Source organism: Nothobranchius furzeri, chromosome 16, assembly GCF_043380555.1.
Source record: "Nothobranchius furzeri strain GRZ-AD chromosome 16, NfurGRZ-RIMD1, whole genome shotgun sequence".
Taxonomy (NCBI): Eukaryota; Metazoa; Chordata; class Actinopteri; order Cyprinodontiformes; family Nothobranchiidae; genus Nothobranchius; species Nothobranchius furzeri.
Genome location: NC_091756.1, coordinates 21,797,083 through 21,819,461, shown reverse-complemented (window position 1 = coordinate 21,819,461; position 22,379 = coordinate 21,797,083). Strand labels below are relative to the sequence as shown.

At 43.3% G+C, this 22,379-nt stretch overlaps 1 protein-coding gene across 1 annotated transcript; it reads left to right on the top strand.

Moving 5' to 3' along the window:
• Positions 1–36: 36 nt before the first annotated feature.
• Positions 37–22,083, top strand: unk (unk zinc finger). Its single transcript, XM_015963767.3, has 15 exons — positions 37–411; positions 821–1,030; positions 2,801–2,977; positions 3,049–3,179; positions 8,354–8,489; positions 8,564–8,681; positions 8,753–8,837; positions 9,188–9,477; positions 9,582–9,647; positions 14,445–14,628; positions 14,707–14,811; positions 18,798–18,980; positions 19,051–19,232; positions 19,342–19,602; positions 21,865–22,083. The coding sequence occupies exons 1-15, from the start codon at positions 263–265 to the stop codon at positions 22,024–22,026; spliced, it is 2,439 nt and encodes an 812-aa protein (XP_015819253.3). The 5' UTR covers positions 37–262; the 3' UTR covers positions 22,027–22,083.
• Positions 22,084–22,379: the final 296 nt, after the last annotated feature.

Sequence of the window (22,379 nt, the reverse complement as noted above, 5' to 3'; positions counted from 1 at the left end):
TAATATGGCCTTATTTTATGTTCTGCTATCAAGGTGCATAATCCAGTCTGACCGGTGTTTTCTTAATTCAAACAAACATTCGTTAAGTAAGAAAATAACTTCATTTCCCACAATTCTTTGTTGTTTCTGATTGTCCTTTTTCTACTACTTCCCCTCGCCTTGCGCAAGCTCACATCGTTGGAGAATGCGGATTTCGAAGCTAATAAGGATAGCTAGCTAGCAAGCTAAAAACAAGCTTCTTGTTAGGTTTCAGGCTGCTTAAATGTCTAAAACAAATCCACAGCCCCCGTCGTCTTCGGTAGCAACGACTACCGGAGTACCCTCCTCGTCTTCTTCGTCCTCCCCCGCAGGGGGCTCGACGTCTCCTGCAACCGTGTTGAACGTACAGCCTGAGAAACCTCAACATTACACGTACGTAACTGGTTATACGTGACTTCACGTGCAGGTTTACTCACAAAACTACATTTGCTTATCTTTAGTGTTTACGCAATGAACTTTTACTGGGCAAAATGACGCAGCCTATGCTGATGAGCGCTGTTGTTTTTGTTGAAGAGGCCTAGCCTTCCTCTGAAAGCAGCTGTGCTTTATTAAAGCTACATTTTGGTTACAATCGTGTAGCTATTGCAAAAAACATTTCAACCAGCTTTATAGAACAGCTACTGACTGGGGACCAGTTTTACAAGAACAAATGGGACTAGCTTTGGGTTTGATCATTAGAAACCATTGTTGTTTATTAGGACTTAGCATGTTTGTCTACAAACATCAACACTGACTCACATGTCTCACACTCATTTGTTGTCCTCTTTTTTTTTTTTTGCAGATATCTCAAAGAGTTCAGAACTGAGCAGTGTCCCCTGTTTGTTCAGCACAAATGTACACAACACCGGCCCTTTTCCTGTTTCCACTGGCATTTCCTTAACCAGAGGCGCCGGAGACCCATCCGCAGACGGGACGGAACCTTCAACTACAGCCCAGATGTCTACTGCACCAAGTACGATGAGGGGACGGGTACCTGTCCTGAAGGAGACGAGTGAGTGCAACCGAAGCTTCCGGGCGGTTCCAGACTGTTCCAAATTAGGTTTAAAAGGGTCAAACCATCACAGATGATGCTGCTCCTCCAACTCTCTTTTGGCTTCGAGGTTGCTCAGCGTCATGTCTGAATGAAGGAAGGCTCACTCTGCATCTGCTGGTGTGCCTGTCCTAGAGGAGGAACACCGCTGATGGCTGCTTTGTGAGATCTGACCCAGGGGTCTCCCAGCTTGTCCAAAGCTGAAAGTCCTCACAGGCCACCAAGATTCAGTTGTTTAGAAATGAAACGAAAATGATTTATTGTGGTTTTCATTTTTATCTGCTCAAGAATACACCAGCCACCCATACATTTGGTATAAAAAATACAAATTTTATTTTTTGTAGAAAACTTCTACTTTTTAGTCAGACATGAAACGGGTCTGGTATGATTGCCTCACTCACTGCGGGTCGCTCCTCAGCAGTATTTGCTATATTTGGTGTGGTTCATAGCTCAACGCAGCTCACCTTCATTTAGCTCATACAGCTTGGGCTAGCCTGGCAACCCGTTCATGCCTCTCAGTCGTGTGGTGGTATCCACGGTTGCCTTTCAGACCGTCTCCTCATGCTATTGGATAATGAACAACGTGACGTACTCACCGCTATGGATGTCAGTCAGTGGGGCAGTCCACCATACACTCTCAAAGCATGAATAGAATAGAAAACGTTATTTGTTTCACACACTAAATAAACTTGCGTACTTCTACCTGCTTTTGACTCAAAGAAGTTTAAATAGTCCAGAGTTGATGCCAAAGCCGTCCCCATCCCATGAAAGATAAACACTGCTTTGTATTTTAGCGTTTTAGAGAGATTTTCTGTTTTCATGCGTTTTTGCATGACCTTACATGAGTGAAAAACTTGACATGAAAGAACGCTGTCTGCTTGTAGCACGACTACGTTCTACCGTTGTGTTGAGGCCCACGGGCCACATCAGAAGGAGCTGTGATGGGCCCGTGTTTAAGGCTGTTAGCTTGTTTCCTCAGAATGCTGCTAGCTTGTTGTGGTTACCACGAGTCGTATCGGGTGTGTTGTGTAATTCTGGAGCATCATCCTTCAGACTTGTACATTTTAATCTGAAAGAGTGCTCATACATCTTCAGCCTGGACCCGCCGTAATTCTCCTTTTGGCCTTTTTAGGACCTCCCAACACACAGATTTAGCATCTGCTTTGTTCTCAGCAGGGAGATCCTGTTTAGATGACCTTAAATAAAAGACAGTGGGAGTGCAGCTGTGTGTTTTCTACTTATGCTGACTGGTTTGAAGCCCTAACCATTCTGGATCAATCCTGTTTTCAGCTCAGCAGCGCTTCGGGAAGCTTGGCTGAACAAATGTGAAAAAAAAAAGTTTAAATCAGAGACTCAAGTAACTCAAATGCTCTTGTACAACATATTATTTACCGTGATATTACTATTTTACAATTTCAGTGATGAGTTTGTAACTTTTGAGCGGCTGATAGGTTTAAACTATTATGGGATGCAGCTCATTTACCACAGACACTGACAGCTTTTGTTTTGACTCGTGTGCAGACGGCCTCTCCAGCTGCAAAGCCACTTTATAAACGGTGCTCTCTAGATCTTTAAATGTTTGCTGCACCCCTACAGATTTTACAACTAATCGCTGCCTGCCCGCCTCTGTCTTGTTGTGTCACCAGTGTTAAACCTTATCTGTTGTTATTTAAAGGTTTGCTGACATTAAACATCCTTGAACCCTGATTTAACCCCACCTGTGTGCTCCAGATGTCCCTTCCTGCACCGAACAGCCGGAGACACGGAGCGGAGATACCACCTCCGCTACTATAAGACCGGCTCGTGCATCCATGAGACGGATTCCAAAGGCCACTGCAGCAAGAACGGCTCCCACTGCGCCTTTGCTCACGGATCACATGACCTGCGCAGCCCAGTGTATGATATCAGGTATCAGGTTATTCCAGCTGTTTACCCCCTCCCCCTCTCGCCGTGGCTGACAGTCTGTTTGTGTCCTGCAGAGAAATGCAGGTGATGGAGTCTCAGGGAGGCTCGGGGGCGGCGGAAGGAGGTGGAGGAGACGGGCAGTCTGGACAAGCAGCAAGCACTGCCCTGATAGAGAAGATCCTGAGTGAAGAACCACGCTGGCAAGGTGACGCTTGAGTCTGCTTCTGTTTTAGGAGTCAGGATCAGTGATTCCCAGGCAGGGGTACCCCTAGAGGTGCGTGAGCGTATTACTCCTGTACGTGGAAAAATGTATATGTCATTACCCAGATGATAAGTAGCCTGGCCTGCCAGACTCGTCCTCTGTTTAATTCTGCACAGAGAGAGAGTCTGGTAACTCACAGGCAGAGAGGCACGTGAGGGGCGGGACTAGGCAGCTCAAAAATGACCAATCAGAACAGCGGACCTGATGTTAAACTGAGAAACGCCCTCAGCAAATAATTCTGGCGACAGTAAAACCTAATGGCTCGTTAATTCCGTTTGTTTTTTTTATCACACGATAAACATGATAAACACACGATTAACACACGATAAAAACACGATAAACACACAATAAAACATGATAAACACACGATAAACACACGATAAAAACACGATAAAAACACGATAAACGCACGATAAAAATGCATTAAACACACAATAAAAACACGATACACACGATAAACGCATGATAAACACACGATAAACGCACGATCAAAACACGATAAACACACGATAAACGCACAATAAAAACACGATAAACACAAGATAAATGCATGATAAACACACAATATAAACACGATACACACGATAAACGCACGATCAAAACACGATAAACACACGATAAACGCACAATAAAAACACGATAAAAACACAATAAACACACGATAAAAACACGATAAACACAAGATAAATGCATGATAAACACACAATAAAAACACGATACACACGATAAACGCACGATCAAAACACGATAAACACACGATAAAAACACAATAAAAACACGATAAAAACACGATAAACGCACGATCAAAACACGATAAACGCACAATAAAAACACGATAAAAACACGATAAACACAAGATAAATGCATGATAAACACACAATAAAAACACGATACACACGATAAAAACACGATAAACACACGATCAAAACACGATAAACACACGATAAAAACACGATAAACACACAATAAAAACACGATACACACGATAAACGCACGATCAAAACACGATAAACACACGATAAACGCACGATAAAAACACGATAAACACACGATAAAAACACGATAAACACAAGATAAATGCATGATAAACACACAATAAAAACACGATACACACGATAAAAACACGATAAACGCACGATCAAAACACGATAAACACACGATAAAAACACGATAAACACACAATAAAAACACGATACACACGATAAACGCACGATCAAAACACGATAAACACACGATAAATGCATGATAAACACACAATAAAAACACGATACACACGATAAAAACACGATAAACGCACGATCAAAACACGATAAACACACGATAAAAACACGATAAAAACACGATAAACGCACGATAAAAACGCATTAAACACACAATAAAAACACGATACACACGATAAACGCATGATAAACACACGATAAACGCACGATCAAAACACGATAAACACACGATAAACGCACAATAAAAACACGATAAAAACACAATAAAAACACGATAAAAACACGATAAACACAAGATAAATGCATGATAAACGCACGATCAAAACACGATAAACACACGATAAACGCACGATCAAAACACGATAAACACACGATAAACGCACAATAAAAACACGATAAAAACACAATAAACACACGATAAAAACACGATAAACACAAGATAAATGCATGATAAACACACAATAAAAACACGATACACACGATAAACGCACGATCAAAACACGATAAACACACGATAAAAACACAATAAAAACACGATAAAAACACGATAAACGCACGATCAAAACACGATAAACGCACAATAAAAACACGATAAAAACACGATAAACACAAGATAAATGCATGATAAACACACAATAAAAACACGATACACACGATAAAAACACGATAAACACACGATCAAAACACGATAAACACACGATCAAAACACGATAAACACACGATAAAAACACGATAAACACACAATAAAAACACGATACACACGATAAACGCACGATCAAAACACGATAAACACACGATAAACGCACGATAATAACACGATAAACACACGATAAAAACACGATAAACACAAGATAAATGCATGATAAACACACAATAAAAACACGATACACACGATAAAAACACGATAAACGCACGATCAAAACACGATAAAAACACGATAAACACACAATAAAAACACGATACACACGATAAACGCACGATCAAAACACGATAAACACACGATAAATGCATGATAAACACACAATAAAAACACGATACACACGATAAAAACACGATAAACGCACGATCAAAACACGATAAACACACGATAAAAACACGATAAACACACAATAAAAACACGATACACACGATAAACGCACGATCAAAACACGATAAACACACGATAAACGCACGATAAACACACGATAAAAACACGATAAACACAAGATAAATGCATGATAAACACACAATAAAAACACGATACACACAATAAACGCACGATCAAAACACGATAAACACACGATAAAAACACAATAAAAACACGATAAAACACGATAAACGCACGATCAAAACACGATGAACACACAATAAACGCACAATAAAAACACGATAAAAACACGATAAACACAAGATAAATGCATGATAAACACACAATAAAAACACGATACACACGATACAAACACGATAAACACACGATCAAAACACGATAAACACACGATAAAAACACGATAAACACACAATAAAAACACGATACACACGATAAACGCACGATCAAAACACGATAAACACACGATAAACGCACGATAAAAACACGATAAAAACACGATAAACACACGATAAAAACACGATAAACACAAGATAAATGCATGATAAACACACACTAAAAACACGATACACACGATAAACGCACGATCAAAACACGATAAACACACGATAAATGCATGATAAACACACAATAAAAACACGATACACACGATAAAAACACGATAAACGCACGATCAAAACACGATAAACACACGATAAAAACACGATAAACACACAATAAAAACACGATAAACGCACGATCAAAACACGATAAACACACGATAAACGCACGATAAACACACGATAAAAACTCGATAAACACAAGATAAATGCATGATAAACACACAATAAAAACACGATACACACGATAAACGCACGATCAAAACACGATAAACACACAATAAAAACACGATACACACGATAAACGCACGATCAAAACACGATAAACACACGATAAACGCACGATAAAAACACGATAAACACACTAAAAACACGATAAACGCACGATTAACACATGATAAAAACACGATAAACACACGATAAAAACACGATAAACGCACGATTCACATGATAAAAACACGATTAACACACAATAAACACACAGGCTTCTAAACTTTTGAACATCTCCCGACTCGTGATTTAGTGAGAACCAATTTCCACCCGCAGCTGTTTCTCTTATTAAAACGGGAGTTGTGTGCAGTTTTCCTCACCCTGTCTGTCTCTGTGGCCGGTGCGCATCGCAGGTCTGACCTCCAATAACCCCAGACTTGCTGATCAGAGCATCGCTCGAACGGGCCGAGAAAAAGAACAAACCTCCAACCTTATTTGATATTGTCGATAAAAAAACGCAGCAAATCATGTTTTTACCTGCAGTTATCCACTAGGGAAGCGAAACTTAACTTCTATGAGAAACGAAACTCATGAAAACCAATGAAATGAATCAGGAAAGTAGGAAGAAATGTGATTTCTGTTTTGACACGTTTCACTTCAGTTTAAATTATTTATAAATTTGGGCTTTCATCCCATTTAGCTTGTATTTTATTGAAATATCTTCACCTTTTTTCATTTTATGAGGAGTTTTGTGTTGCTTTGTTGGAGAATGAATAACAACACAACATAAAAACTACCTGAAAGTTTTTGTGATTTTAAAAAGAAGTTTTGAACATTAAATGTTCTTCAATAGTTTTTAGAAGTATTTGTTCAGCTGCAATTCATCTGCTGTGTGAGAATGTAAAAACCATCATTTTGACATAAATAAACGATACATTGTTATATAGGTTTTTAGGCCAGACGGCCCATTCCTATATAAATGAAAAATAAACCAGCTTTTATTAAGCGTCCCCATGTCCTGCATGTTTTCCATGTCTCTACTTCAGCCCACCCGATTTATAAATCTGCATGGCCTTCTCAGGATGACATCAAGTGCTGCTGAAACCTGTTAATCACTTATTTGTCTAGGTCAGATGTGTGGCAGCAGGGAAACACCTAAAACCAGTAGGACGGGGGAGCTGAGGACCAGGGTTAAGAAACATTACATGAAGAAAAAACCAGAGCAGGGCTGCAGCTGCTACAGAGAGAGGGCCTGAAGCCTTGACCACATGCAGAATGGATACGGTCCAGTTTCACATGGATCAGAAATCACTGAGTCCAATCGGAGCATTTACACCAGCTGTGGTGCGGACGCAGAGCTCCAGAAAGTTTCCACAAGGAGTCTGGACCCTGCCTGAGGACTGAGCCCCACAGGACGTGAGACGTGGTTCAGCGTTAAGGAGATTTAATGAAATTGTTTTCATTTAACAGTCAGTTGTACATTCTACTTGTGGGGAATCGTCAGCTCGTTTGACTAAGAGGGTACTCGCGGTACGAGAAAACGGCTCGGGGCGTCCGCGAGTCAAAAAAGAAACATTGGTCCAGATCACGAGGCAGCCGTTCTCCACGCCGTGCAGCCATGGTTCAGTCTACTGTAAAGGGCTCTGTCGTACGTGAGCTTAAATCACAAACCACTAAAAATCCACATGAGCAGCGTGGAGTCATTCCCACACACTCTGAGTGTGTGGGAACAAAACACCTCTTTTGTCTCTCCAGCACCATCTGGGTGTAGAAGTGAGCTGAAGGTCAGGAGTGATGTTATGGTCTGTTAGGTGGAACCTGACCTGGTTTAGCACCGTCACCAGTTTGGCGGGAAACTCCTCCGTGTTTCTAAGCTGTTTTTTCCCCACAGACCTGGCAAATGCTGACTCAGCAAATCCAGTTCAAACAAAATCCTTCTGCTGCCAGTTATGATTCCTAGACTAGTTCTGGTTATGTGTGGACGTTCTTCTTCTCTTCCTTCAGATCACAATTATGTGCTGTCACACTACAAGACGGAGCTGTGTAAGAAACCCCCCCGCCTGTGTCGTCAGGGATACGCCTGTCCGTATTACCACAACAGCAAGGACAGGAGGCGCAGCCCGCACAAGCACAAATACAGGTGTCCCCATCGTCCCGCTGCCTACATAGCAGTCCTGCTGGACTCCAGGTGCTCACGTCTGCTCTCACCTGCAGGGCGCTGCCGTGTCCGTCGGTGAAACAGGGAGAGGAGTGGGGCGACCCCAGCAAGTGTGAGGGAGCTGAGGCCTGTCAGTACTGCCACACCAGAACCGAGCAGCAGTTCCACCCAGAGGTCAGCTCCTTTCTCCGTCCTTCTACCAGACCTCCCAGCTGATGATTCACTCTGAGCTGATCTTGTTCCAGATCTACAAGTCGACCAAATGTAACGACATGCAGCAGAGTGGGAGCTGTCCCAGAGGACCCTTCTGTGCCTTCGCTCATGTAGACAGTGAGTCCCGACCTCTGCTCGACAAACACTCACTTGGCAACACGATACAAACCCCAATCCCGGAGAGACGATGAGATGCATCACAACACCAAAAGGCCTGACCGTCTTTCTCATTCTTTAGACTGAATGTAAAACTCAGGCCAAACGTTTAAAATACCCTTTCAGTGTTAGCGTTACAGTGAAGGCGGTAAAAACTGCCGCCATCTAGCTGTCAGAGTTTGAAGTGCACCACACAGAAGAAACGTTAGCGTGTACATTCTCGTTAAAAACACCAAATATCCCCATATTCCACTGCACTGATATTTTCTTACAGCCCTACTCATTTCACCTCTATGCTGCTTTCCCCCCAGAGCCTTTTCTTCATGAAGAACCATCCTTCCCCAACCCCAGCTCCCCCCCAGTCTCAAGACCTGCAGACCCCCTCCCGGGCCAGGAGGCTCCTCTTAGTCCCAGCAGTCTCAACGTGGGTCCTGGGCCTTGCTCCGCCTCAGATCTCTTCTCCCTCTCTGCATCCGAGCAGGGGCTGCTGGGTGGTGTCTTGTCTCTGTGTGAGGATGCCATTGGGGGGCCAGACCCCCTGTCTCCTTGGGCGGGGCATGGGGCGTACGGCAGGGCTCCTGGGTTTGAACGTGAAGATCAGGTGAGGTGAAAGTCCTGAGTGAAGAGGACGTCTGGTCTCTGTGAGCTGACGTAAAGACACAGAACTGTTTAATGATGGTGGATTTTTGTTTTTTGTGATTTCAGGCCAAACACCGAAGTTTTTCCCTGGAGCATCGCAGCAAAGAGTTTACATCAGCACACAGCAAACAGGTACCATCAGTCTTGAGCACGTAGAGACGGTACACACTGGGTATCTGGTGTGTGAGAATTTACCATCAGAGCCTCCGAGGGCTTCCTTCTCCAGGTTCTAAACCTGTTCAATCTAACTTCAGGTGTTCAGAAACACAAAACAGACTTCCTCCGTTAATTATCTACTAAAGACAGAGTTCACTCATTTTTCTACCCATTTTCAGTGGTCTCTAGAGAAAATGAATGCCTTATGAGTCGACCTCTGTGGGAAAACAAGCTCCTGTTTCAGGAACTAGAAATTAGCCAGAGCAAAGGTGAGCAGAACGCAGCAGGATTTGAAGATAATTTCCTGATATCCGGATATCTTGCCTCTGATTGACTAACAGCAACGCAACTACCACTGACTTTATTTTCTCTATAACGTTGGTGTTTTATCTCAACAAATAACAAAAGCCTGAAGGAGTCCTGCCATGTGGTGGAGTTGCTAATGCTAATGGTTAGCTTATGATAGCTAAGATGTGCTCAGCTTTCTCCTGGATGACAAAATCAACAGCCTTCCTCGTCGCGAGCCAAGATGTGTAAATATATGAATGCTAATTTGATGTTATGACGTGCTAATGGCATTTCCCGTCTATTTTCTATCTGCATAGTTTCTCTTAACAAGGAGCAGTGCATTGTGGGTAAACAGTAGCGCTAGACAATAATTCAATAACTATATATATATATATCAATAGACATATAGGGGATAGGGGAAAAATGGGTCAGTTACGTTTCCTGTCTTCTTTATATTTTAACCTATCGGGTAGCTTAATTCTAGAGTCAGTATTTACTCCCAGCCAATCAACAGACCCAGGCATGCTCCGTCGCAAAGTCCACCCCCTCAAACCAAAACAGACAGCGACATGCAGCAAAGAGCGGTGGAGGGAATTGTCCCGTAAAAAGTCTGCATTAGTTCACTAGCATGGTGATATTTAGGTTTTTACAAGTCTCACATAAAAAGACACAATGGTCAGTTGAAAAGTTTTTCAGACATTCAAGTAAAAACCAAGTTTGGGAACACAACCAACTTGTTTTATCATAAAGTGATGACATAAAATAACCAGGGCTGCATTTAAAAGGTATTTTACATTTTTTATAACTATCAATAATTATTGTTATTGATCAATATGGATTTTTTTTTAAATTGATATGCTTTGTTTCTGAATCGTCCTACCCTAGTAAACAGCTACGTTTCCTTTGCGGCTGCAAAGGAAACGTAGCGGGAAAACGGGTAAAGAAAACTGCTCTGTGTTTTAAAAAGAACTACAGCATGGAATTAGAGATACGACACGGCAAGAACACACCTAAGACACACCCACTCATTTCCAAATAATAAATAATAAGGTGCATTCATCTGTGTGTCTCCTTTGATCCGCATTAGTGATATTTTCAGCACCAGAACAATGAAGCAAAGAAACAGATTCCTGAGTTTATGTTAGTAATTTTATTTATTAGGTGCATCTGACCTGTTCTATTTTTCTCTGAAATGAGATCAAATCAGTGCTTCTATGGGTCGTCTCCTCTCTGCACTAGAAACATGTACTTTATTATAATGTTCACTGTCATGCATCTTGATGTTCTTAACAATAAATCAAAGATATTGGTCAATAATGCCAAATATGTAAATTTGTGTTTCAGTCATTTTTATACTGACTTAAAAATACTTCATTAAGTCTACTAAGCAGGGGTGTAGAAGGTGTTTAATAGGGCCAGCCCAGTAATGATCTTGGACGCCAAGAAAAATTAAATGCCAAACCCCCCTGCAAAGTGTGTCACTGAGAGTTTAAAACAGAAATTATTCTTGTGCAAATATTGGTGTATTCACCTTTAATACTAGTTATTAAAATGCAGCAGTTGCTGGATTGGTGCAGTTCAAAGTGGAGTGCATCAAATAAATCAATATTAACATAAAAGTGAGACGTGTCATAATTTAACCCCACCCCCACCACCACAGCTGGAAAAATTCCTAGGGGAAACACTGAGTCTGTTTCTAACTGTCCTGTTATGACCTTTGACCTCTAATCTGCTAGCTGAGGCCTGTAGAGTCTGAGGTAGAGCTCTTGGGTTTCTATCATTTCTCTGACCTTGGGTTGTCTGGTGGGATGTCCTATAAGTTGTTTTATACGTTTCCCACTTTTGTAGAATGATGACCTTTGACCCTTCTCAGAAGTGTGGGCAGCAGCAGCCGCTTCTCTGGGATCACTGCTGATGTATTTGATCCTTGTGTAAACACATGCCTGTATGCTGCAGAACAGCTCACACTGTTGATGATCAGTAGATGGATCCGTCTGATGAGCAGCTGCTGATTTTGAAGCTCCTCTCAAATCCTCTGGGACCAACAGGGAGACGTTCCCTCACAGCTTTAACCTTTTGTCTTTGGGTAATAAAAACATGCTGGAACCTGGTGTGTGTTTCTACGCACGTTAGAACCTGGTGTGTGTTTCTACACACGTTAGAACCTGGTGTGTGTTTCTACGCACGTTAGAACCTAGTGTATGTTTCTACACACGTTAGAACCTGGTGTGTGTTTCTACACACGTTAGAACCTGGTGTGTGTTTCTACATGTGTTAGAACCTGGTGTGTGTTTCTACACGCGTTAGAACCTGGTGTGTGTTTCCACGCACGTTAGAACCTGGTGTGTGTTTCTACACGCGTTAGAACCTGGTGTGTGTTTCTACGCACGTTAGAACCTGATGTGTGTTTCTACACACGTTAGAACCTGGTGTGTGTTTCTACGCACGTTAGAACCTGATGTGTGTTTCTACACACGTTAGAACCTGGTGTGTGTTTCTACACGCGTTAGAACCTGGTGTGTGTTTCTACGCACGTTAGAACCTGGTGTGTGTTTCTACACGCGTTAGAACCTGGTGTGTGTTTCTACACACGTTAGAACCTGGTGTGTGTTTCTACACACGTTAGAACCTGGTGTGTGTTTCTACACACGTTAGAACCTGGTGTGTGTTTCTACACGTGTTAGAACCTGGTGTGTGCTTCTACACGCGTTAGAACCTGGTGTGTGTTTCTACGCATTAGAACCTGGTGTGTGTTTCTTCGCATGTTAGAACCTGGTGTGTGTTTCTACACGCGTTAGAACCTGGTGTGTGTTTCTACGCACGTTAGAACCTGGTGTGTGTTTCTACACGCGTTAGAACCTGGTGTGTGTTTCTACACACGTTAGAACCTGGTGTGTGTTTCTACATGTGTTAGAACCTGGTGTGTGCTTCTACACGCGTTAGAACCAGGTGTGTGCTTCTACACACGTTAGAACCTGGTGTGTGTTTCTACGCACATTAGAACCTGGTGTGTGTTTCTACGCACGTTAAAATCTGGTGTGTGTTTCTACACGCGTTAGAACCTGGTGTGTGTTTCTACACGCGTTAGAACCTGGTGTGTGTTTCTACGCACATTAGAACCTGGTGTGTGTTTCTACGCACGTTAGAACCTGGTGTGTGTTTCTACGCACGTTAGAACCTGGTGTGTGTTTCTACGCACGTTAAAATCTGGTGTGTGTTTCTACACGTGTTAGAACCTGGTGTGTGTTTCTACACGCGTTAGAACCTGGTGTGTGTTTCTACGCACATTAGAACCTGGTGTGTGTTTCTACGCACATTAGAACCTGGTGTGTGTTTCTACGCACGTTAGAACCTGGTGTGTGTTTCTACGCACGTTAGAACCTGGTGTGTGTTTCTACGCACGTTAGAACCTGGTGTGTGTTTCTACGCACGTTAGAACCTGGTGTGTGTTTCTACAGACATGATGTTACAACCTGTTGTGTGTTTCTACACATATGACACTAGATCCTGTGTTTCTACACACATTTTAGTACCTGGTTTGTGTTTCTACACACGTTAGAACCTGGTGTGTGTTTCTACGCACATTAGAACCTGGTGTGTGTTTCTACACGTGTTAGAACCTGGTGTGTGTTTCTACACGCGTTAGAACCTGGTGTGTGTTTCTACGCACATTAGAACCTGGTGTGTGTTTCTACGCACGTTAGAACCTGGTGTGTGTTTCTACGCACGTTAGAACCTGGTGTGTGTTTCTACGCACGTTAAAATCTGGTGTGTGTTTCTACACGTGTTAGAACCTGGTGTGTGTTTCTACACGCGTTAGAACCTGGTGTGTGTTTCTACGCACATTAGAACCTGGTGTGTGTGTCTACACGCGTTAGAACCTGGTGTGTGTGTCTACACGCGTTAGAACCTGGTGTGTGTTTCTACACGCGTTAGAACCTGGTGTGTGTTTCTACACGCGTTAGAACCTGGTGTGTGTTTCTACAGACATGCTGTTACAACCTGTTGTGTGTTTCTACACATATGACGCTAGATTCTGTGTTTCTACACACATTTTAGTACCTGGTTTGTGTTTCTACACGCGTTAGAACCTGGTGTGTGTTTCTACAGACATGATGTTACAACCTGGTTTGTGTTTCTACACATGATATTTGAACCCGATGAAGAACAGGCCTTGCTCTATCCCTTGATCTGTAAAACACCAGAGCTGAAAGAGATTGGACCTTTTTTTTGACCATGACTTCATGTAAACAACAAATTAGCTTGATTGTTTCTGAGGAAGGTTCTCACAGCTGATTCGAAGGACTTCTCGTTCCTGTGAGAACGTCCTCTTTCAGTATCAGAGCTTTGATGCTGCTGAAGTTTTGCTTTCCTTAAAGTTTGTTAGTGAATTTTATCTTAAGCAGGTTTATGTTGTTTACTTAAAAATTAGCATTTTGTAGCATGAACATGGAAAACAATAGTCAACCATTTTTTGTTCTCCAGGACCTATTGGTGTTTCTGCCTGTTGGCAGCCCTTTGAGTTTGTCCTCCAGCATCCCTTCCAGCCTGGCTGCCACGCCGCCAAGCCCCGCCCCTCTGGGACTACCGTGCTCCAGCATCTCTTCAGGCATGAACGCCAATGCCCTGCCCTTCTACCCCACCAGTGAGACGGTGGAGTCTGTTGTTGGTATGTAAGGATGACAAAGTTTGGTCCACATTTGAAGAAGCCGTTTTTAACTAGAGATGTTCTGGTCTCGTGTAACAGAGTCGGCCCTGGATGATCTGGATCTGAATGACTTTGGTGTGTCAGCTCTGGAGAAAAGCCTGGGAAGCAGTAGCTCTGCACTCTCTAGTGTGGGTATTATGCTAGGTATGTAAGACCCAGAACACACTAAACCACCTGCTACATCACGTGTCAGACACAAGGCCCGCAGTAAATATAAAAAAATATATTAAAACTGACCCGCTGGCCGATTTTACAGCAAAGACTACAACTCCCATGATGCTTTGCGGCGTTAGCGCGAAGCCGATGCGCCCCTCCTTTATGTTTTTTCCAGCGTCTGCTGCCTGTGTCTGCAGCTCCGCTGTCTCGGACAAACTAAAGACTCCTCTCACAGCGTCGAGTTTACTCAGCTATTTTCCGATGTTGAAGCCCAGAAACGGAGATTTTAACCGCTCAGTAATGTGTTCACGACTGAAAGAGAAAGTTTTCCAACTAACTTCCAGACAGAGCTGATATAACTCCAGCGAGCAGCGACACGCTCAAAGCAGCATGACTCTGTGGCTGCTGTAGTTGTTATTTTTCCTCCCTGACACACAACAACGTGGTCAAGCTGCTCAGACATGTTCATCAGCACAAACCTATGTGAGCACCTGTTGTCATCTAATGTTGTCATTATTATGATGAAGATGAACAAAACAACAGGAGTCTCCTCCTCAGCTCAGGTCAACCCCATGATGCAGGTATCTGGCTGGAACAGGTGAGCATCACAGTAAACCAGTGGAGCAAACTGAGCTTTAACTATGTTGGTTTTATGCTCTTTTTCTGCTCCAAAACATGAAAGTTAACAGGTGAGATGTTGCATTTTCATTTAAGATAAAATGATATTTTTATTTTGTTGTTGGCCCGTGAGAAAAGATTTAACCTACAGTAAACAGGAAGTGGAAAGGCTGCAGATAGATGAATAGAATAGAAAATCCCTTTATTGTTCCTCAGTGGGGAAAGCTAGACATCACAGCAGCGATGACACTTATTACAGGAGAAAAAAGGAGAATAAAAAATAAGAAAAACTAATAAACAACAAGAAAACATAAATCCTGAATAGATTTTAAAAATGCTGATTATACCACAAGTAATGAATACCACTGATGCCTTTTATTTAAAACTGACTTGCTCGTGTGTAATTTGGTTATTCCACATTCAGTGTTAATGCAAAAATAAGTTTGTTTCCAAATTTAAAGGTTCAAAATTGCATATATGTTGATAAAGAAAATGTGGAAATTTGCCACCACTTTTTCAAAAAATATTAAGTTTGGCCCTCGACTCCGTCCCAGAGTTTCATTTCGGCCCCGTGTGAGTTTGAGTTTGACTCCCCTGAGCTACACCATCATTCAAGAAGAAAAGTAGCTCACTCTGCCTCCCACTGACCGTTAGCTGGTCGCTCTAAATGAATGAGAAGCATCTTATTTGTGAAACAAAACAGCTCAGGAGCTTTGGTTGGCCCAGCTGGGGTTGATTTATTAAGGAGACCCTGAACAACCCTGCTTTTGTTCCACCTTGTAGGTTCCTCAGTTTTGTTAAGTATCAAATAAACCGATTCAGGATTGTTTATCCTTACATTTCTATGCAGGGACAAGTATTCAAATAAACAATTATTTCCTTTCCCTAAATAAGCAGTTTTACAGGAAGTCAATTATCAAAATTGCAGATAAATGAGAATATATTAATTAATACACAAGCCTACCATGTTTATGTTTCTACTTAGCATAAGAGGAATTTCAGTCTGTAGTATTCTATTTTAGCCCATTTTAGCACACTGCAAAGGGCAATACTCAGCTCCACCAGTAGGTGGCGGCAACATGACAAACGGTACATTAGAATATGATCTCCAGTTTTTAGCATTATAATCATAGAAAATGAGAAAAATTATAAAATTTTACTGCAGATGTCAGCTCTGTATAAATCAACAGTGTGTGTGTGTGTGTGTGTGTGTGTGTGTGTGTGTGTGTGTGTGTGTGTTCAATTCAATTCAAAAATGCTTTATTAATCCCAGAGGGAAATTGGTTGCTGTAGTAGCTCAGAATAATAATAATAATGAAGTCATCACAGAGTTGTTGTATATTACAATGGCTGTTGGCAGGAAGGATCTCCAGTAGCGGTCAGTGTTGCAGCCAAACTGAAGAAGCCTCTGACTGAAGACACTCTTCCGTTGTCGGACAGTCTTGAGAAGAGAATGCTCAGGGTTGTCCATAATTTTCTTGATTCTCTGGAGAATCCTTCTTTGCATTATCTCCTCCAGCGGTTCCACAGTCGTCCCCAGAACAGAACCAGCCTTTTTTATTAGGCTGTTGAGCATTTTCAGGTCCCTGCTTCTGATGCTGACCAGCACCTGATCTCACATTGCCCATTATGATCGATGGAAGAGATGGTTTGAATTTCCTCTTTCTCTGTCTCCGTTTTGCTCCCTCTCTGCACCCACGCTTCTTTTACTTTTCTGTTTCTGGTGCTGTGAAGCTTGGAGGATTTTTACTGCTATTTTTTCACTTTTTGAGCATTTGTTATGATGCGTAACCATGGCAACAAGCTGGTTTACAATCGGGAGCAGCTGATTAACATTGGAAAGGCTGAAATAATACCTCAACTGAAGCCACAAATCCCAAATGAGCTAAAACGCAAGAAGCGTGGGTGCAGAGCAGGAGCAAAATGGAGACAGAGAAAGAGGAAATTCAAACCATCTCTTCCATCGATCATAATGGGCAATGATAAATCAGGTGCTGGTCAGCATCAGAAGCAGGGACCTGAAAAGGCTCAACAGCCTAATAAAAAAGGCTGGTTCTGTTCTGGGGACGACTGTGGAACCGCTGGAGGAGATCATGCAAAGAAGGATTCTCCAGAGAATCAAGAAAATGATGGACAACCCTGAGCATTCTCTTCACAAGACTGTCTGACAACGGAAGAGTGTCTTCAGTCAGAGGCTTCTTCAGTTTGGCTGCAACACTGACCGCTACTGGAGATCCTTCCTGCCAACAGCCATTGTAATATACAACAACTCTTTGATGACTTGATTATTATTATTATTCTGAGCTACTACAGCAATCAATTTCCCTCTGGGATTAATAAAGTATTTTTGAATTGAATTGAATTATTAAATAACATTACTTTCAATTAATGAAATATCCATTCCAGGTTATATTATGTTGTTTGAACCCAAGAGTCTCTCGTTATCTGAATTTTCAAACTTGTTGGATCGTGAATCCGTTTAAAAATTTAGCTCTATGAGTGCTCCTTTTATATCTTTGAGCACCCGCCCCTTCAAAGGTCTGTGCATGGCCCTGGTTGGGATTGAAGCGCTTTTGGGTGATGGCATGTTGAGTCATCTTCTACTTACTGATGAAAACAAATCCGTATGAGATAATCATGATGCCTCTAGATCGATCTAGATACCAAATCGTTGACCCAGTAGTCAAAATAAAATTGGGGGTCTAGTGGAGATTCACTGATGGGGTAATAGGGTGGCAATGTTCCCGACAGCGATGGAAAATTAAAATCTAAACCGCGATGCTGGACTGATAGCCAGTCAAGGAGTGGACGAACATCTTACCATTATTTGGCTCCACAAATGAACCTTGCAGCTGCATTTTGCACTATTTGCAGCCTTGAGCGACAACTGGCTCAGACCTGCATGAAGGGAGTTCCAGTAGCCCAACCTTGATGGGACCGAAGCATTTGTCACAATCTCCTTTATCAGACAGAATGGGCTTCGTTTTGGCTCAGCGCCGAAGCTGAACCAGCATTTACTGTCCAGCTTCATTAGATACAGAAAAATGCAAGTAGCAGCAATTTCCAGTGGTTTAAAGAACAAATTAGAAAACGGGTGAAAAATAAATAGGTGATAAAATAACTAATGAGGCACAAACGCACTTCCAAATGACTCTTATGGATGACAGATCTTTAGAAAGCCGTCCTTCTCAGGTCCAGCTGGAGGTGTTGGGTTTCTGCTACGTTAAACCGGTGGTGTTTGTATTGTGCAGCCCTAGCAACTGTTGCTCAGACACAAACATTTCCTAACTTTGTCACTAACGGTTTACGGCCGAGCTCCAGGTCATTCGTAAACCCTCAGATTTTTGGTTTCGTAGGAGGCAGCCAGCTTCAGAGTTCTGCTCCAGTCAACATTCCAGGATCCTTCAGCAGCTCCGCTCCCTTCAGCTCTCCCTCTCCGTCCCCTCCGGTCCGACCACACGCCTCACCTTTCTTCTCACACCTGTCACAGCCGGGCCAGTCGGAGAGCCCCTTCCTGGGACCATCACATAGCTCTCTAGGTACGCCTATCGGGGTGGGACACGGTGTCACGAGGAATCGGGTGTTCATAACTACCGTGTTTCTTTGTAGGTTTGAATGGCATGAGCACAAACATCTGGGAGCACCTCCCTTCAGGTCAGGGTTCTCCTGGCACCCCCCCTGCCCTGCTGCCCTCTGGGCCCTGTGCAGAGACGTCCAGGCTCAAACAGGAACTGGAGGATGCCCACAGGGCTCTGAAGCAGTGGGGTCACAGCTGGAGACACACGGCTCAGGTAGGTATGGAGAGGAGCACGTGTGTTCCACGGACACGGCTCTGATGTCTTTGGGTGAATGTCTTACATTTTTGTTGTGAATTAAAACTCAGCACCGGTACTCTTTCAGTCGTGGGCCGCTCTCAAAGCCGATGCAGAGGAGTCCCGTGCAAATGCAACGTTGTTATCCACCGAAGTCGAACGAGCCCGGCATGCTGAGGAGGAAGCGCAGAGACAGATCTCTCTCCTGAAGGAGGCGCTGGACAGTTTACGAAGCGGAGACAATCCACACCTTGCACTGCATCAACTCCAGCTACTTCACCGACTGCCCCTGGAGTCGGTCCTTAGTTTACAGGCTCAGCTCTGCACCTGCTTACACGCCGTGGAACAGGTAGACATCACATCGGTCACACAGTCCGGTCAGGAGGAGGTGTAGGCTTGATGCTAACTCGGCTCAAAGCCACTGCAAGTTACCCTTAAAGGGATACTTCAGCCATTTTGAAGGTCCTTAGTGTGAAAATGATGTTGTAGCTAGCTTCTGCTCAGAGATAGCTTAATCTGATGGAACCCGTGAGCTAACAGCTAGCCTGAGCATGGCTAAAACCATAGTGTCTCTTTTCCACATCCCCGTTATTTACATGGACCGCTGTGGTTGTTTACTAGCTTCGTCCAGGGATCAAGTCCAAGCCCTGCTAGTGGAAGAACCATGTCAGCTGCAACTGCCCAGGAGTCTCATTTATCAAACATGGCGTAGAATCCTTACTAAAACCGTACTTAAGCTCAGCAAAAAAATGTACTTACGCCAAGTAGGTTTGTATCTATCAAACATGGAGGACGCACAGCTGCACGCAATCTCCGCTTCATAAATCAGAAACTATCTAGAAATGTTCTCAGCTGCATTTTAGTCACATCCCGCCCTCACCACGCCCACTTACTGCCATAAATAGTCAATGCAAAGTACCTTGTGGATCTCGTACATATACATAAGCCGGCTTGTTGCAGCGCTCTGCCAATGACATGGTGACCGTAGATCAAGGCAGACCATGGAAGCGCAATTTCACAGAAGCAGAAGTTGAGGAGTGGCACAGCGTTGCTGAAGCCGTCAATGCTGAGTTCTTCAGAGAGATCTGTGGCTGATATTAAAAAAATGGTCCAATCGGGATTCGATCCCCAGACTCCCGGGGCGAAAGTCACGTGCACGCGTCTGTGTGTGTGTGTGGGGGGGGGGGGGGGGGTGTCTGTGTGAGTGTGTGCGCATATGTGTGTACGCGCGTGGGTTCTTGTTCTGTGTGAAAACGAAGCAGTACAAGTGATAATGCTGCAGGATTTCATAATTGTATCTTCTGAGCAGCAGCACTGCAGGTGCTCTCCATGTCCAACATGTGTGTAAGCCAGGTCCTTAGTCAACGTAAAGTTGCGCACATTTTTCCACTAAGTTTTCTTTCATAAATCCCAAAGTTTGCGTGGAAAGTTGCGTACGCAGTTTTCCGACCCCGTTTTGTGCGTAAGCAAGCTTTATAAATGAGGCTCCTGCTCCACAGGGTTTGATCAAACAGATGCCTCTGTGTGTGTTTGTATACACTCCTCGTTGATCTCTCATCTGTGTTTGTTAAACATCACAGGATCCATAAACACCAGCTGGTGACATTTTAAACACAACCAGAGATGACAAAGCAGACACTGCAGGACAAAGAGGGACCAAAGCTCTCGTTGTTCCTCATAATAATTACGTTGAAGCAATTTTGTCTGAAATTAATCAGAGACAAACGTTTAAACATCGTTTAAATGGTGCTGTGAAGAATTGGTGCTGTAGAAGAGCCCGGCTGACGTCAAACCGCATCAGGAGTCCTCATCAGGAGGCAGAGCCGTTATCCGTTCCAAGCTTCAGGTGCAAAATTCCTTCCACTGTGATGGTTGAGGCGGCAGACCCCAGACAGATTAGAAGAAAACGTAAACAACAGACCCTGTGGTCCGCAGCGTGGTGTCATCAAGGCGAGGCGTTTAGAAGCCACGCCTCCTACCGCACAGGGAAAGTGGCAGTTGTAGCGTGAGAATGACACTCACTTAGCTCCAATGCACAAAAGATGAATCTCCCACAGCTACAGGTCAAGCTAGCACCACATTAGCCTAGGGTAAACGCAGCATGCAGCAATTATCTACGTCTTTCAGGTAAATGAAATTCTGGCCACAGTTCTTTAAAAACAGCAAATGACTTCGTGTTTACTTGTCCAGCAGGTACTTCACCGCCTCCTCGTTAGTTCTGATTTCTCGTAGATCACCGAGCATCTTTCAAAGCATCTCAAATGTAAATTCTGCTGGACATCTCTGCAGAGGCGCATTGAAGCTGACTTTTCTTTGGAAGTCAGTGGAGGTATCGTCCTCCTTGGTGACGTGCTACGTTGACAGCTCCCGCTGTAGATATGCAGCTTCATTGGTCAACACTCCAGGCTCGTGTAAAGGATTCGTGTCACTGTAGAGGCCAGGGGAGGGACCCGGGCACATGTCAATTCTGCAAGATTACCTACTTTACACCGTAGAACAGAGTCAGACAGTCAAGTTACTTTTAAGTTCAGGCTTTTTAAACTTTGTACCACAGCTTTAAAACAACTTGTGCTTTTTAGGAGAGTGACTCCTTCCGTGTGGTGTTTTCCAGGTGGTGTACCGGAAACAGAGACAGTGCTGCGTGACCTGTGGAGAGCAGGGCTCCGCGTCGCTGCCCTGTGGCCACGGACTGCAATGCGAGAGCTGCTCCGCGTCCACGGAGTGTCCGCTCTGCCCTGAACAGAACCCAGAGCAGCAGCAGCAGCTCTCCTGACCTCACAGTGGTTAGGACTACAGATTCCAGACCAGTCAGTCCTGATTCCACATTTACCAGCTTTGGATCATGACCGCCATCTCAAATAGATTTAATAAATAATAATAACTGTAATATCATAAGACGAGCACTGATTAGGTTGTGTACTTTTGAATTTCTTAAACCAGAGAAAAGACCAGCTGAGCGAGCATTAGTCACCAAGTTAAAGCTCTGGTTATGCTGCCAGTGTTACCCATGGAGACCACATTCTGCTGGTTAACGCTCTCAACCAGCAACACTGTACTCCGCTCATAAACCACCTGCTGTTATTTGTTTCTCCCCTTAACCATCAATTCTTTACTTAACTAGTTTTA